This window comes from Lycorma delicatula, chromosome 1 (assembly GCF_047948215.1).
Source record: "Lycorma delicatula isolate Av1 chromosome 1, ASM4794821v1, whole genome shotgun sequence".
NCBI lineage: Eukaryota > Metazoa > Arthropoda > Insecta > Hemiptera > Fulgoridae > Lycorma > Lycorma delicatula.
The window spans coordinates 336,103,901-336,122,043 of NC_134455.1; the positions used below are offsets into that span (position 1 = coordinate 336,103,901).

The following is an 18,143-nucleotide window of genomic DNA, read 5'->3' on the forward strand; positions in this document are numbered from 1 at the left end:
TTGTTGATTGTATTATGTAATGTAATGCTTCTGCATGTTCGTTTTATCATGCTATGCTAAAAAAGAGAAAAATGTGATGTATAATTCAGATGCTATAGTAATTCATGTTGCGGTGGGGTTATCGTGAGTCATATCGTATCGTGGGTCATGTGTTTGTTCCATGTATTGCGTCTTCATTTTACTGTGCTACAAAAAAAAAAAATTATATATATATGTGTGTGTGTGTGTGATGTATACTTCAGGTGGGTGCTACAGTAATTTGTGTTTTGGTGGTGCTAGAATGCATGTTCATGTGTGTCCGTATTGTGCGTCATATCATATCGTAATGGGGAACATATATTTGTATCATGTATCGTATTGTGCATGTTTGTTTGATGTATACTTTGGGTGTTACAGTAATTCATGTTGTAGTGGTGCTGTTGTGTAAGATTGTAATGGGTGTGTAATATGTGTGTTTGGTTTCATCAGGTTTAGTGTTTCTGCTTCTCATTCATCATTATTCCATGTAAGGGGGAAAAAGTGTAGATCATAACATTGGTCAGTATATAAAAATTGTACTAAACATTTTTCTGACATTGTGTGGCCGAAAATTATTCGGGGTGGCCTGTTGCAGGTGGAGACTGAGTTAAGTTTAAAAAGCAGATCCGATCTCCACCTGATACAAATGCAAAAAAGTAAAGGTTCATATGTTAACTTCAAAAGAGCTTCAGTAATTGCACATGGTATGTGTGCCCAAGCATTGTGTTGCAGAATTATCACTTCCTGAATTATTGTGTTAAAGAATTATTGGCTCCTGTGTTTTTGACACTACATTTCATTGCCTGAACCCATAGTTTCAAGCTACTTTTCTTCTTTTTTTTTTACTACAGTATTCCAACCTCCCTTTCTGATTACCACCTCCTTTTTTATATTTAATTAGATCTCTGTCTTCATATACCTTTCCAACCTTGTCACCTTTTGTGGAAGTGGTTGATATACAAATCTGCACTATATTGTTTAATGCTTAATCTTTGAATCTAATTGTACTGAAATAATTCTTTCACTTTATTATTTATGGTAACATACTTAAAACTGTAGTAATGTATGATATTGACTAAAAAGAAAAAAAAAAAGGGTTGTGGGAAATTTCTCCTTGCAATATAAAGATGTAATTTTTTTATTACATTCAACCACACAACACCTAAAATAATGGAAGAGGCCATATGAAGGTGATAGTAGGTTCTGTGAATGCACTGATGGGAGTGTCTGCCGATGCATTTCCATTGGTGGCATTATCACGGAGGCCAAACTGATGACTGTGCTGTGTTATCAGGTTTAAAAGGTCAAAAAGACCCCCGGTAAAGACTATCAGGGCTAAGAACAGAGAGGGTGGTGTGGCAACTTGGATCATCACAACACATCTTTCCCTACGGGGTGGTCAGGATGCCATCATACAATCTTATTTTTTTATTAATTGATTCACTATTAATGGCTCACTTTGTTTTTTCACAAATTTATCCACTTTGCATAACAATCTTAATTGCAAAAAGAAAACAGTTAAACCATTTGACCGCACACCAAAAAACCGAAACCTCACTTATTATTATTATTTTCAATGAAACTATGCTTTTAAAAACGTAAAGACACCACATGCACGCTTGGTATTCAAAACTAAACTTGTTCTATAATCCCTTACGCCTCTTATATACTACTGAGAGCATGACTTGTTCAAACGTATCATATGCATGTTTAAACATGACACTAATAGCGAAAATTTATACAAGCAGACCAAATTACAAGAAGCATGTACACATCAAGTTGGAACTTGTAAATTTGTCATGTTTTTACACTTAATACATGCATGTTCATACCTATCAATACCAACAGCTAAATAGTTTTAACTAAGTTTCATAAGGTTGGGGTTCAGAGATTGTGAAATATTCATTAAATTTTTTTTTACTTTTTGAGGTCATGGAGTTAAAAAGATTAAGAATCACTGATCTATACAATAGTATTTAATATAACTTTTTTATTGCAGTAGCAGATGTAATAATTGTATTTTTTTATTCTCAATGTTTTTGTATAATATATAGAATTCAAATTTTGAAGTTTCTTACTGTATTTTTCATAAATTTAATTTTAAATGTGTTACATGTTTGTACATGTTTTTTTAAACAATTTATTTTAATAATTGTTTGTTTAGCGCTGAAGATCTTGACCATATTGTTTTCCGGATGGGATTTTTAGCTGTTCTGCGTTCAAAAAAGAAGAATTCTTCATTTATTGGGTTAATGATTACAGCATCACATAATCCTGAAGAAGATAATGGAGTGAAATTAATTGATCCTTATGGTGAGATGTTAGATCAGTCATGGGAGGCAATTGCTACAAAACTTGCTAATGCTGATGATTCATCACTGGATAGCATAATTAATGAAATTGCTGTGAATGAAAATATCAATGTGGAGCTTCCAGCATCAGTATATATTGGTGAAGATACTCGGTAATGCACTTTTAAATTGATTTATTTCATGTCTTGAATGTTATTTTTTTTATTGTTATTTGATTGATGGTTTCAGTGATTCATCTGTAATTATAGGTAAAATTGAACGTTAATCGACCACCCATGATGTAGCATCTTTTTTTAGGTTTCTGTGTATTTTGTTTTTTTTACATTTGTGCAGTGAGTAGCCGATAAGTTTTACTCTTCATGTAAAACACAACCCAAACAGTCTTTGTATAAAATCTAAATCTAACTAAGAATAAATAAATAAACTCAAGAGGTTTTAAAGTTATCTTCTCACTACTAATTTTTTTAATGACAATTAACTATAAATATATTTTTAAAAACACAACCATTACTTTCTGCAGGAGTTATGAATTACACAGTTTGAAACCTCACTTATTTTTCATACAGTTGTTAAGTAGTTCATGCATTTAGTAATTGCATGCTGTTCCCTTATACAGTATCACTGATTACAAAGAATCCTGTTGTTAGGAATGATGTTTCCATCTAGCAATTTTCTGTTTTATGTAGGTACAAAAAGCAATTTGAATAAACCAGTTTAGACCAAACTGGATTTTAAAGGTAGTAATGCAAAAACACACACACTCACTTTATAACTTTATATTTAGTGTTGTAGGGTATAGTCATCACTGATAACTTTTGAATTACAAAACCTTTGTTCTTGATGGTTGACAATGAGTATTTATTTACAAATAAAATTTTTCAAAGAAAAACCAAACCACATTTATTAAATACATACTTTTAAAGCACATTTTCAATTTCTGTAGAGGCATCTTCAGAAACTGGTGTGCTTTGCTTACCTTTTCTTTTTCCTGTTTAGCCTTCAGTAATTACCTTTCAGATAATACTTCAGAGGATGAATGAGGATGATATGTATGAGTGTAAATGAAGTGTAGTCTTGTGCAGTCTCAGTTTGACCGTTCCTGAGATGTATGGTTAATTGAAACCCAACCACCAAAGAACACTGGTATCTGCGATCTAGTATTCAAATCTGTGTAAAAATAACTGACTTTACTAGGACTTGAATGCTGGAACTCTCGACTTCCAAATCAGCTGATTTGGGAAGACACATTCACCACTAGACCAACCCAGTGGGTGCTTTGTTTACCCTAGCATTAACTATGTTATTACTGAACAGTAATTCCCGGAGGCTAAACAGGAAAAAAAAAACATTAACTATGTTGTTTATGGTGTTTTTTCTTTAATTTGAAAGACGTATATTTACTACATAGTTGAAAAGTGTTGAGCAGTCTGTTGATTACACTGTAAAAAGTAAGTAGATAATCTGATGTGTTTACTAAGGTGTTACAAATTGATCTGTTCATTTTCTGTACAATATAATTTATTAAATGTTTATATGTACAATTTATTAAATGATTATTGCACGTGTTTCAGACCTAGTAGTAAAAGACTTGCCAAAGCAGCATATGATGGTGTGATTGAAAGTGGAGGGTCTTGTACAGATTATGGAATTATCACTACTCCTATGTTGCATTATCTTGTTAAAAGTCGCAATACTGATGAAGAATATGGAAAATGTTCTAGTAACGGTTACTTGGAAAAGTTGTCAAATGCGTTTAAAACTATCAGGAAAGATGTATGTATCTATATTTTAGAATATTCTGTGATAAATTTTTCATTTTTTAATTTATGTTAGAATTTATTCTAAGTTATGTTGATTTTCTCCTTACCTAAAAACCAGATTGTCATTTATTTTTATAGCAGTTAGAGTATTGTATTTATCAATATAAATTGTAATGAATAATTCTTAAATTCCCTTCGTAAAGAAAATTATTTTCAATTACAACTCACTATTGTTTTTGTGTGAGTGAGCGAGCTAGTGAGCAAAATTTAGAACTTATATTATGCACCAGTGAAAAATCTGATTAATTTTTTTTGCATAATTTATCAACTCTGTTTCTGCAAAAGAAAATTAAAATCCAATTTTTTTTGCGTCTGAGGAAGGAAAATCAAAACCAGATGCCCAGCAGCTTGTATTGCTGGGTGTGTGGGGTTTCCTGCCAAGACAGGGACCCACTAAAAACCCTCCCCCTCACACAGCATGATGATAGAACCACCCAAAGGGTATTGCATCATCACCGTGCATTTTCTTGGGCTCACCAGTGCCGAAATCAAGTAATGGCTTCCAGCGTCCCCTGGAAGCACCCAGCAGTGGTGATTCAATTGGATTCCTGCTGCCCAACCCCGAAGCTGGCCTTTGGGTTTGGGCAGCAGGAATCACTCTCCACCCAAACACCACCCAATTGTCTCACCTCTTCTACAAGCTTCCAGGAGAGTACATCTTTAAACCATACAGCATGTTCCATTTCTCAGGCAAGGCCAACATATGTTCGATGAGATCCTCCAGGGAAACCACTCTTTCTACAGCGGCTTTGTAGCCTATTTTGAATACATTAAAAACGCGTGTTCCATAGCCTCTATCATGGCAATATACGCAAACCCAGTGCCAATGTCAAGCAACAGCTTGCAGTGTTCCCCAGGGAGCACTCAGCAGTGGCGATGTTGTTGGACCCCCACTGCCAATCCCCAAAGACTGGTCTTCCACCGTTACTCTCCGCTCGAAAACCACCCAACTACCTCTTCTCTTCTGCAAGCTTCATAGAGAGTACATATTTAAAATATGCCTCACAATTTTTCCATTTTTCACATGAAGCCAACATATGTTTCATGATCTCCTCAGGAAGACTACTCCATTAAACGGCCGCTCTGAAGCCCATCTTGAACAGATTAAAAATGTGTATTCTACATCATATCTTTCATGGCAGTACACACATGTCGATGTCTCCCGTTTCCCTCTAGCATGGAGGTAGACATTGAATTACTCATGCCCCAGAGCCATTGGGTCGTCCAAAAATCCACCTGTGTCTCTTGTTAAGCTAGGTCCTGACACACAGTATTAGTCGATGTGTCTACCTACCAGTGTTAGCCACATCCTACCTCTCCATCCATTGATGAAACATCCTGCTCCTGGCATCCAAGACCTCCATACTTTGATATCTGTCTGCCCACTCTTCGCCAGCATATCAATCAGAACCATACCAGATATTACAAGGATGGCCTCAAGCGACACCGATCGGTCTGCCATGGCTACACACAGCCCCAGTCTTCTATAAGTGCTGTATATCGTAGTAAAATTATGCTTAACCCTCAGATCTTGAAACCGCACCGGAACTATGTATAAGATGATGGAGACCACTGTGGTTGCTATCAGTCTTCTCCTAGAAGTATGGGGGCCACCGATGTTCCTCATGAACCTAGAGACCGTCAGTTACACCTTGTCCGCTTTCTTGGATATCTCATCAATGTGCATCTTGAACCCCCTTATACGATCCATCCAGACACCAAGATACTTTGCTCTGTCCGAGGAGGTCACTTCTATTCCTTCCAATCCAATGGAGATTCTCCTTCTTCCTGTCATCTGGAACGTTTTAGTCTTATGAGGTGCAACCTTGAGTCCTCCAGCCTGTACCAGTCTGCCATCACCACCAGGGCACGGTTGGCCCAGAGCTTAACCTCACTAGTGTTGCTTCCCATCCTCATAATGGCAAGGTCATCTGCATAGGCGAGTAACTGCACAGGACCTCAACGCCCAGGAGGGCGTTGAGGTCGTCATATGCCAGATTCCATGGGGCACCCTTTCTCCATGGTCATGACGATCTCCTCACCTTCTTTGGAGGTGGTCAGCATCTCCCTACCTGTCTAGTACTCTTGAATCATTCTGAACTGGTAGGGAGAAACCTTCCTGTCCTCCAGTGTCCAAAATAGCATTCCAACCAATTGTATTGAAAGCATTTTCAATATCTACCATAATCAACATTGTCGGTATCTCCAGAGTGTGTCTAGTTCCTGATGCAACCACCTTAGCAATCTCCAAAACTCTACCTATTGCATCCATAGTGGAACGCCCTTTCCTGAAACCATGTTATCTCTCGGGCACTCCATCATGCCTTTCCAATTCCAGACCAAGTTTCCTAGCTGGGAGAGCCTCAAAGACCTTTCCAACAGAATTAATCAGGGATATAGGTTTATAACTATCTCCCATCTTAGGCACCATGATCAGCCTGGCCATTTTCCAGCTACCCAGCATGATCTCATAAGATAAGGCCTGATTGACCATCTCAAGAAATGACAAAGGGAACGCATCAGCCATAATTTTTAACACCTCCGCCATAACTCCATACGATTCTGGAATCTTGTGGGGTCTAAGTTTGTTGACAGCATATTCCAACTCTTCCACCATGAATCTCGGGATCTCTTCGGCTACAATTTCTCGTCTGTTCCATTTCTCTCTTAAGGAAAAAGGTTTTGCAGAGCCCCACATCAGCTGATCCACCGGCAGTCTGGGCAATGCCCTCCCAAACCTACCCACGACCAGTCTGTATGCGTCACCAAACAGATTTTCATCTAATTCCACACATAACTCACGCCATTTTTCACGCTTTTTTAAGCTCCCTCCTGGACTGTCATAACCTTAAGGCCGCTTCCTCATTCGCAGCGCCACCCCTTCTCCTTCCTTGGGTAAATACTTTTCTTAACCTGTTACATTTTCTTCTCAGCTCTTTTATTATAGAGTTCCACCAAAATACTCAATAGTACATACAATTCTAACAGAAAAAACAACTGCTAAAAGGTGTGCTCTCGTTTCCTTCCACATTTCTTGACTAAAGAACAAAAACAGATGCATCTTTCTTGCACTCGAGACTTTGTTGAAACTGCTGATAGCGACCTGAATTTTTTACAAAAAATTGTAACTGGGGATGAGAGCTGGTGCTTATACATTATCTGCAAACAAAGCGTCAATTTGTTGCTTGGTTGAGTTCTAGAGAACAAAGACCGGTGAACATCAGGCAGCAAAAATCAATAGTGAAAATGACGTTGATTGCATTCTTTAACTCAAAGGGCCTGATTCATCATGAATTTGTTCCAACTAGTCAAACTGTGAATTCTAAATTCTATTTAGAAGTAATGAAACGCCTGATGTATCGCATTCGTTGAATCTGGGCCGAGTACCAGGATCCAAGCAGTTGGACTCATGAACAACAAGAGGAGTCCTGTTGCCATGTCGGCACACATGGCAACAGTTTTAACATGTTATGCTGCAAATCAAATCACCATCTTATCCCACCCGCTTTATTCACTTACCTTGGCTCCAGCAGACTATTTTCTGTTCCTGAAACTCAAGTTGAAGATGAAAGGCCACTTTTTTGGTGACATTCCAGTAGTTGAAGACAATCCCACAAAGTGATTTCTCCAGAGCGTTTGACAGGCTGTACAAGCGCTTCAACGAGTGTATGAGTATAGAAGGGTTATATGTCGAGGGCTGATGTGAGTAAATCCATTTATCTTTAAATCTGCATTTTTATTTAATTTAGTTCGGGAACTTTTCAGACATACTGATGATATTATAATATTTTTCTTATAGAAGATAAAGTTATATAAATGGTTTAACTTTACTTGTTACTAAAATAAAGATGATGGGTATTTTACAAGTAACTAACTATAGTTAAATCAGATATCATTAATGATATCTTATGATTTTTTAGAGTAAGTGTCAGTTTTGCAATGTACAAACTGTATTATTTCATATTAAAAAGTTTCATGAGGGAAAAATATCAGTTCTGTTCAATCTGATGGACAGTACACATTCATTCTCATAGTCATGTGCATGTGACTTAATGATACTTTTAAGAAATGTTTGTTGCTAAACAAAAAAAATGAAGATGAACTATGACTGAATATTATGTATATTTTTTAATAACTTCGATCATAATATCTTTAATGCTAACATTAACATTAAATAATCTTTTACAATTGGAGTGTGCTTGTTGCACTCCAAAATAATGAAATCGATTTAAATAAGATTAAATGAGTTTCATTATAAGAAACAATTTTAAAGATTATCATAATCTTAAACAAAAAATTAAAATTGAAAAGGAATGTTGTACTAGTTTGCTACAGCATCATAGAATTAAAGTAAAAGTCAACATTATTTTTTTTTTCCTTTTTAATAAAATACCTTACCATTTAAAATGGCCTCCTCGACCTCCCATGTCATGTCATGTCATTCAACTTTTTCCTTTAGGGTTGGATAAAATCGTAATTATATTCTACTTATATTGGCACCACAAGAAGAATTGAGACATCACTTAATAAGCTGGAGGTACTATTAGGAATAATAATGATTCTACGAGGTGTGTGAGAATAGTAATGAGATTGGTAACCTTGGAAGCGATCTGGCAACGCTGTGTCTACCGGTCTGTGCTAGACCGGTTTGTTCATCCCTTCCACATGCTCAGTACGAGTTTCAACTCCATTCAGTCAACATGTTATTTTGACAGTGCCATCAGTGAAGTTGTGTGTTAGGAAAATGGATCATCGGAATTTAGAACAATGTTGTGCAATCAAACTTGGGGAATCTGTGAGTGTGTCCTTTGAAAAGTTGAAACAGGTCTATGGGGAACATTGCTTACCAAGAGCACTAGTTTTCTGCTGGCACAAATCATTTTTGGAAGGCCGAGAACATGTTGAAGATCAACCTCGCTCAGGGAGACCTTCGACTTCAAAATCTGACGAAAATGTTGAGCGTGTGAGGGTTCTTGTGAGATCAGACTGTCGTTTAACAAGAAGGATGATGAGTGAATTAAACACTTTCACCGTACATCAAATTTTGACCGATGATTTGGACATGCGAAAGGTTTGTGCGAAGTTGGTGCCAAAAAACCTCACAACGGAACAGAAGGACAATCGAAGAAACGTGTGTGTTAATCTTCTTGAGAGGATTGACAATGATACAGAATTCTTCAGTCGTGTTGGTGATTTCTTCAATCCAGGTGATGAATCCTGGATATTTGAGTATGATCCTGAAACAAAGCGGCAAAGCGAAGAGTGGCACACTCCATTATATCCTCAACCGAAAAAATGTCTATTGAGCAAATCAAAACCGTATTATTGATATACTTTTTGGACAGTAGGGTATCATGCATAAAGAACTTGTTCTTCCAGGACAAATTTTCAACCAAGTGTTTTACAAAGGTGTCCTTGAAAGGCTCAGGAAAAGACTGATTCACGTGAGACCAGACATTGCAGACAAGTGGATGCTTCATCATGACAATGTCCCGTGTCACACGGCCATTTCCATCAGGGAATTTTTGACCTCAAGACGCATTCCTAGAGTTCCTCAACCCCCCTATTCATCTGATTTAGTCCTTGTGACTTTTTCCTTTTCCTGAGATTGAAACATGTCTTAAAAGGACGTCAGTTTAGAATTCTGGAGAACATTCAAAAGACTGACCAACCAGTTGAAGCCTTCCAGCACTGCTACCAGGAGTGGGAACGACTCTGCCGGTGTGTAGCTGCCCAAGGGAACTACTTTGAAGGGGGATAATATTGTTGTTTGAAAAAATAAAAACTTTGGTAAGTAAAAAGTCAATCCAGTCTCATTACTTTTCTCACACACCTCGTATTAGACATGTCTGGCTAGCATGGTTTCACAAAGCTGAACTATGCATTTAATAGAATGATAGCCACATTGAGCAACTGTTTTGAAGAAATGTTTGCAGCTTTATCAAGTAAACATTTTGATATTTAATAATTTTTAGAAAAAAAGTATGTGATTTTTTTTCTTTTTAAATCTATTTTATATTAATTTTTTTTCTGTTGATAAGTTTTCTATTTGTTTTCATATACATTATGTTGTTGAAACATTGATGAAAATTATTCTTTTTAAAATCATATCATTTTTCCCCATACAGTTTGTGTTTTTTTTCTAATTATAGTTGAACTTCTCAAATATTCTTTAATTTTAATAGAAATGACATCAATTTTATCAGAATTAAATTCTACAAAGTTAACTAGAAATTTTTATTTGTAAATTAAAAGTTTTATTTTATTCCGAACCTAAAAACATATATTTTCCAACAAACATTTACATTTTTTATCCCTTTTTCTTAAAACCGAAATGAGATAGAGGTCTGAGAGCACTTTTATTCAATTTCTTAGATCAAAAACCATAAGGACGCACAAAATTTACCACTTGATTTGTACACCAAGAATTTTGTATGGTTTAATTTCAAAGAGGGAGCAGGAAGCAGGGAGCAGGGCTAAATGTTTCATGAGCCAAAACTCGCTAACAAACTGTTTTCTGATCTATGTTTATGTGAAAAGTTTTCTTATTTTGGCTATAGAATCATCTCCCAAGAGATTGCCATGCAATTTGGACTCATTGTGTGTGTGTATGTGTACGTGTGTGTGTGTGTATAGTGTGATGAGGGAAAAGATTTTCCTTAACCATCCTCGTACAGTGATGGAACTGTGAGTGCTGATCATTGAGGCGTGATAACTAAAGATATGTGTCGTCAACATAAGAGTTTGTGTTGAAGACGTTTCTAAATATTTTTTAACAAAGCCTAATGTTGGATCATTTCATGCACCATATCCTGTACATACATATACACACACACACACACACACACACACACACGAGATTTGTTAAAAAAATACCAAACGTTTTTAATTACATGCCAACAAAGATATTTAGTGACATGCGGTTGTAACATTGTGTTCTGTGCAACCTCCTCTGTAACCATATGTTCTTGGATTGTTGATATCTCATTTAGTTTTTGTGTTATTGTTAAAATTTGAGTGCAACATGCTTAAGTGTTAGTAGTGATTTTTGTAATGTGCGTTTTTCAGGAGCAATGATACAAAAGTGGTCATCAGTCAATTGAAGATGACCCTCGACCAAGAAGGCCTTTGACATCAACTGATGACTCAAGTACAGAAAATCAATGATCTGGTACATGCAAATCGCTAATTGACTGTCAGAGAACATGCAGAAAGGGTAAACATCTGGATTGGATCATGCCATGACATTTTGACTGAAAAATTGAGCATTGAGCAGCAAAGTTTGTTCCTTGTTTGATGACTGAACAGCAGAAAGAACATAGAGTGGACAATTGCTGGCAACTCCTTGAACAAGCTGATGATGAAACATTCATGCAAAGGCTTATAATGGGAGACGAAAGCTGGTGTATGGCTACGACATTGAGACAAAAGTTCAATCATCAAAAAATCACATATTACAAAATTCATTACTAACACTTCAAACATGTTGCACTTAAATAATAATGACATAAAAACTAAATAATCCAAGAACATGTGGTTACAGAGGCGGTTAATGCAGAACGCATTGCTGCCAACTGCACATCACTAAATATCTCTGTTGGCATATAATTAAAAAAGTCTGGTCTTTTTTTGAACAAACCGCGCGTGTGTGTGTGTGTGTGCGCGCGCGCGCGCGCGCGTGTAATTTTTCTAATGTCAATCTTTTCAAAACCCATATTCCTCTGTACTAATATACAAACATGAACCAAATTGATCAATCTAAGTACAGAAATATACATTAAATAAGATGACACTTGCCTTATTTTTTCACATCTACAAAAACGTTTTTGTGGAAACCCACAACTTCAGTTGTAATTTATTGTAGATTGTTTATATCAAATTATATTTTACATTAAAATACATTCAGATTTATCAAGGTAAATGTAACATTTTTTCAGTTTAAAAATAAAAAATAAAACAATGTTACAGTACTGTTTGGATTTGAATTATAGCAGATAATGCTGAGAACCTGTTGGAGGGGTACCGCTCATTGTGCTTGCTCAACAATATGTCTAAGGCTATGGAGAGAATGCTGTTGGTCCACATCCTTGAAGAACTACTGAACCATGGTGAGGGCAAACATGAGAATTAATTTGGATTTATAAAGGACGATCGGCAATATAAGCAGTCACATGGGTGGTTACCTGGGCTTCAGGAATTCAACGGGGCACTTGGAGGACATGGGGTATACCAATGTTGGTACTGCTTGATTTAAAAAATGTTTTTGGGTTGTTGCCATGGAGCAATATTATGACTGCATTGGTTAACAAGGGCATCAGTGATTATTTGTTGAAGATGGTTATTTCATACTAAAGTGATAGATGGGTTATGGCAGAGATGTTGGAGGGACGTCTTTGCTTTCAGATGTTTGGGGGGGTCCCACAGGAGTCTGTGTTGGGCCCCCTCTTATGGAACATTGTTTTTGATGATGTTCTTAGGATATGGTTGCCACCGCATTCAGAAGTTATCGCCTATGCGGACAACATGGTGCTGATGGTCAGCGGGAAGACAGTGCAAGAGGTTCAAGATAGAGGTAACATGGCTCTTACCTTAGTTAATGATAGGATGAAAGACCATGGGTTGCAGCTTTCACCTGCAAAATGACATTATATCACTCTAACCGAGAGGAGAAGGATGGATCCAATTGTCTGACAATTGGGGATCATCATGTTTGGGCAGTGAGCAAGGTGAATTATCTTGGCATCACGATAGAGTAGTCATGTAAATTTGGTGAGCATATTTCTTAGATCAAAAATTAAGTATGCTGTGATAGGGTTGAGAGGACCCTAACTGCCTTGGAACGGGTTGATGTCATCAAATGTGTCACCAAGGGCTTCCAAATGCCAGGGTCATTATGATGATGGTGTTGTCCGTTATTTTGTACGCTGCACCGTGTGGGGTGCAATGACTAATATCCAGCGGAATCGGATGAGGCTTGTCAGAGTTCACTGCAAATCTTTATTAGGTGTGATGGCGGCCTACCAGATCGCATCTTATGCGTTTTGGCGGGGGCTCAGATGTTGTTCTGTTCAAACATTGTAAATCCAAAAATTAAAAAAATTTTCAAATAAACTATAAATTGTTTAGGCTGTTTTGATGAAAAAATGTGTAAAAAAAAAATTATTTTTAAAATACCTGATGCCACTATGCATACAGTTATCACAACTCAACCTATCAGTTGCGTGTGAGTGTATCTGTATACTATAAACTTAAATGTGTTGAGTATAAACTTAAAACTGTCTTAAATAATAGCAAGAAAGAAAACACTCAAATCATTTTTGACAGGTATATTTTTTTAATGTACAAAAAATAAATCATTAAATATATTTTTAATCTTAATATTGACAGGAATAAAATTTGTTTTTTTTTTTATCTTAATGCGATTTGATGGACAATATTTTTAGTTAATCCCTAAGGGGTATAAACGAACAAACTTGATGGTCTGCCAACCCTTGAACACGCAACATATAATTGGCTATGCGAAAAGCATGGATTTTCTAGATCCAACCCACAAATTGACATTGTTTGGCCTTGTGACTTATTTGTAGTCATTGCGAATGCCAAGTGAATTAAAGATTGCAAATGTTTGAATGGAATGGACAAACCTGAAGGGATCATTGGAATCTGTGGTAGAACAACTTCACCTTGGAACTTGCCGTTTAAAATGGTAGCTTCAAGAACATTGCACATGATTTTTTTTTATACCAATCGCGTGCCATTACATAGCTTTGGTGCATTCAAATTTTGAAGAAAAATGATTGGTGAACCAGTCTTCAATCACAAGTTATGTGGTAGCATTCCAGGTAAATCCAGTGAATTCAAGAATTCAACAGGATAGTTGACAACTTCCTCAGGATCAACAACAGTGTCGATCAATATGAATGATATTTCATTGCCAGGCAATGACTTGTATTTTAAAATTAATTTTGTCGACATTTATATTTTTTGTGGCCAAAATAGCTCTCTCATGTAGCCACGCATGATTAGTGTAATTAGCTTGTAAATCTGGAAATATACATTCAATAAAAGCATCTTTGGTAGTCACCATGTTGCAAAAATTGTCTGGGAGTTGGTTGCATGTGTGTTTCATGCAATTGAATTTTTCAGTTGCCAATATTGAGCAATTGTTCAGAGAATGCCAATGGATCATTTTGAAGTTGAACACTCATATTTATGGTGAGGCATAACTTACTGACACTTCGCCATAGGTATGATTCTTTTAAACATGCGTTAATTTCTGTCTGAAATCACTGGACTGCAGCATTAGAGCACCACTGAAAACTCTGGTATTATTATTGAGAGCTTCAAGTGAATGCTTGTGAATCACAGTGCATTCATCCCAGATAATTATGCATTTTCTCAAAACTTTAGCCATGCCTGAATGCTTCTTTATGTTACACATTGCGTCTGGATTTGTGTGAGTGTTCAATGGCAACTTGAGTGCTGATTGCCCAGTCCAGCCACCATCAAGCAAGGTCGCTGCAATGCCTGATGAAGCAATTGCCAACGCAATATGATTGTGTGATGGAATGCGCGCAAGTATCAGTGAGATGAGGAATGTTTTGCCAATGCCATCTGGTGCATTCAAAAAAAAGAATCCACCTTGTGCTGCAATTGACAAATTAATTTGATCATATATATTCTTTTGTTCAGCAACTGCTCACTGCTGAACAAAAGAATATAACTTCAATTTTTTAAATATATTTTAAACTATAATTATTATTTTTTTTTGTCTTCAGTCATTTGACTGGTTTGATGCAGCTCTCCAAGATTCCCTATCTAGTGCTAGTCGTTTCATTTCAGTATACCCTCTACATCCTACATCCCCAACAATTTGTTTTACATACTCCAAACGTGGCCTGCCTACACAATTTTTCCCTTCTACCTGTCCTTCCAATATTAAAGCGACTATTCCAGGATGCCTTAGTATGTGGCCTATAAGTCTGTTTCTTCTTTTAACTATATTTTTCCAAATGCTACTTTCTTCATCTATTTGCCGCAATACCTCTTCATTTGTCACTTTATCCACCCATCTGATTTTTAACATTCTCCTATAGCACCACATTTCAAAAGCTTCTAATCTTTTCTTCTCAGATACTCCGATTGTCCAAGTTTCACTTCCATATAAAGCGACACTCCAAAAATACACTTTCAAAAATCTTTTCCTGACATTTAAATTCATTTTTGATGTAAACAAATTATATTTCTTACTGAAGGCTCGTTTAGATTGTGCTATTCGGCATTTTATATCGCTCCTGCTTCGTCCATCTTTAGTAATTCTTCTACCTCCATAATCTTTTCTCCTCCTATTTTCACATTCAGCGGTCCATCTTTGTTATTTCTACTACATTTCATTACTTTTGTTTTGTTCTTGTTTATTTTCATGCGATAGTCCTTGCATAGGACTTCATCTATGCCGTTCATTGTTTCTTCTAAATCCTTTTTACTCTCGGCTAGAATTACTATATCATCAGCAAATCGTAGCATCTTTATCTTTTCACCTTGTACTGTTACTCCGAATCTAAATTGTTCTTTAACATCATTAACTGCTAGTTCCATGTAAAGATTAAAAAGTAACGGAGATAGGGAACATCCTTGTCGGACTCCCTTTCTTATTAGGGCTTCTTTCTTATGTTCTTCAATTGTTATTGTTGCTGTTTGGTTCCTGTACATGTTAGCAATTGTTCTTCTATCTCTGTATTTGAACCCTAATTTTTTTTAAAATGCTGAACATTTTATTCCAGTCTACGTTATCGAAAGCCTTTTCTAGGTCTATAAACGCCAAGTATGTTGGTTTGTTTTTCTTTAATCTTCCTTCTACTATTAATCTGAGGCCTAAAATTGCTTCCCTTGTCCCTATACTTTTCCTGAAACCAAATTGGTCTTCTCCTAACACTTCCTCCACTCTCTTCTCAGATTTTTGATGCATAACTAGTTAAACTAATTGTTCTGTATTCTTCACATTTATCTGCCCCTGCTTTCTTTAGTATCATTACTAACACTTTTTTTGAAGTCTGATGGAAATTCTCCTTTTTCATAAATATTACACACCAGTTTGTATAATCTATCAATCGCTTCCTCACCTGCACTGCGCAGTAATTCTACAGGTATTCCGTCTATTCCAGGAGCCTTTCTGCCATTTAAATCTTTTAATGCTCTCTTAACTTCAGATCTCAGTATTGTTTCTCCCATTTCATCCTTCTCAACTTCCTCCTCCTCAACTTCCTCTTCCTCTATAACACCATTTTCTAATTCATTTCCTCCGTATAACTCTTCAATATATTCCACCCATCTATCGACTTTACTTTTCGTATTATATATTGGTGTACCATCTTTGTTTAACACGTTATTAGATTTTAATTTATGTACCCCAAAATTTTCCTTAACTTTCCTATATGCTCCGTCTATTTTACCAATGCTCATTTCTCTTTCCACTTCTGAACACTTTTCTTTAATCCACTCTTCTTTCGCCAGTTTGCACTTCCTGTTTATAGCATTTCTTAATTGCCGATAGTTATATATATTTATATTTATTGCCGATAATTATTATAAGTAATTTATATTTTAATTTTATAAATGTTAAAATTTATTTTACAAACTTACAATTTTATTTTCAAAGAGCCGTTCAATACTTCATAAGTTGCATAGAATCAAATGAGAACTGACAATTTTAATTTGTAGGTTAAGTTGATTGTTATTGAGTGCCCATGTATACATCATTAAAATTCATGAAAAATCATGTAAAATACTCACGTCAATACTGCATCTTACAAATCTGCATAATGTATATTTTTTAATTACACTTTAAAACGTTATTTCAATAAATAATAATGTAATATGATATTCTCAATAAGTGTGCAATTCTAGTACATACGAATTTTAGTATAATAATAACACTAAGCTACGACGCAAGTAACTGATATGCGAAAAAGCAACAAAATAAACAAATTTCCTAGAATCTGATCGCAGCACCAACTATCGGGTCTGACTGATATGCCAAAAATTAAAAAATTGCAGCGCTGCCTACCAGATCCAATTGTGAACCTTAACCATCCCAAGATCAACAACACATAAATAAATAAATTAATTAAAAAAAACATTTTCTATCGGATCAAATTGTGAATCTAAACCATTCTCGAATAAACATACAAAATTTCATCAAAATCAGTCCAGCCGTTTAGGAGGAGTTCAGTCATATACACATGGACAAAAAAAAAAATATATATATATTATATAAAGATAATTTTTTTTTTTTAATTGAAATATATTTAATTGACCAAGAGTGGTCAATTAAATTAATATTTGTTTTAACCTCTGTTAAAACAAATTAATATTATATGAAATATAAACCACCAAAACACAGTAATTAGATAAGTTAAACTTATATTAATTTCCAAACTAATATTTTAATGTTATTCTTAATATATTAATTTCCATATTTGAAAATTAAATTGGTAAGATTAACTTATCAAATTACTGCGTTTTTGTAATATTAAAAAACTTTTTATACAGATTGCAGAGTTCATCTTGACTAATTTTGGGAGATAAACTTAATGAAAAGAAAGATAATTAATCAGTTAAATTTAATTTGACTTATGTAATTTCATTCCAAATTAAAGCTGAATATTTTCATATTTTCCTTTCTGCTCTGTGACAAAAATATATTAGGATATGTTTTATGTTTGTATATACAGTGGAGGCAATATAATCTGATCTATACTGGATTGTAAGGGTGCTGGAGTACTGAAAGGCTGTACTTCTGGTGTCAAGAAATTTGGAAATGAACAAATAGTTGAAAATAAATGTAAGTTTATTGACAGATACCAATTGAGGTTAAAAAATATATATATTAAAAGGTTTTTATATATAGTTGTGATTATCAGATGCAAAATTTTGTCATAAAAGCCCTTTTGTGGTTACAAAAATTTGTATAATTAATTACGTGCTCTGTTCT

The 18,143-nt window shown here is 35.4% G+C and overlaps 1 protein-coding gene across 1 annotated transcript in view; it reads left to right on the forward strand.

Moving 5' to 3' along the window:
* nst (phosphoglucomutase 3-like protein nst) overlaps window positions 1–18,143 on the forward strand; it is a 49,753-nt gene that overhangs the window by 1,933 nt on the left and 29,677 nt on the right. Inside the window, exons 2-3 of the mRNA XM_075382214.1 lie at window positions 2,183–2,482; window positions 3,902–4,103. Of these exons, the coding sequence (XP_075238329.1) occupies window positions 2,183–2,482; window positions 3,902–4,103 (502 nt within the window). The remainder of the gene's footprint in view (window positions 1–2,182; window positions 2,483–3,901; window positions 4,104–18,143) is intronic.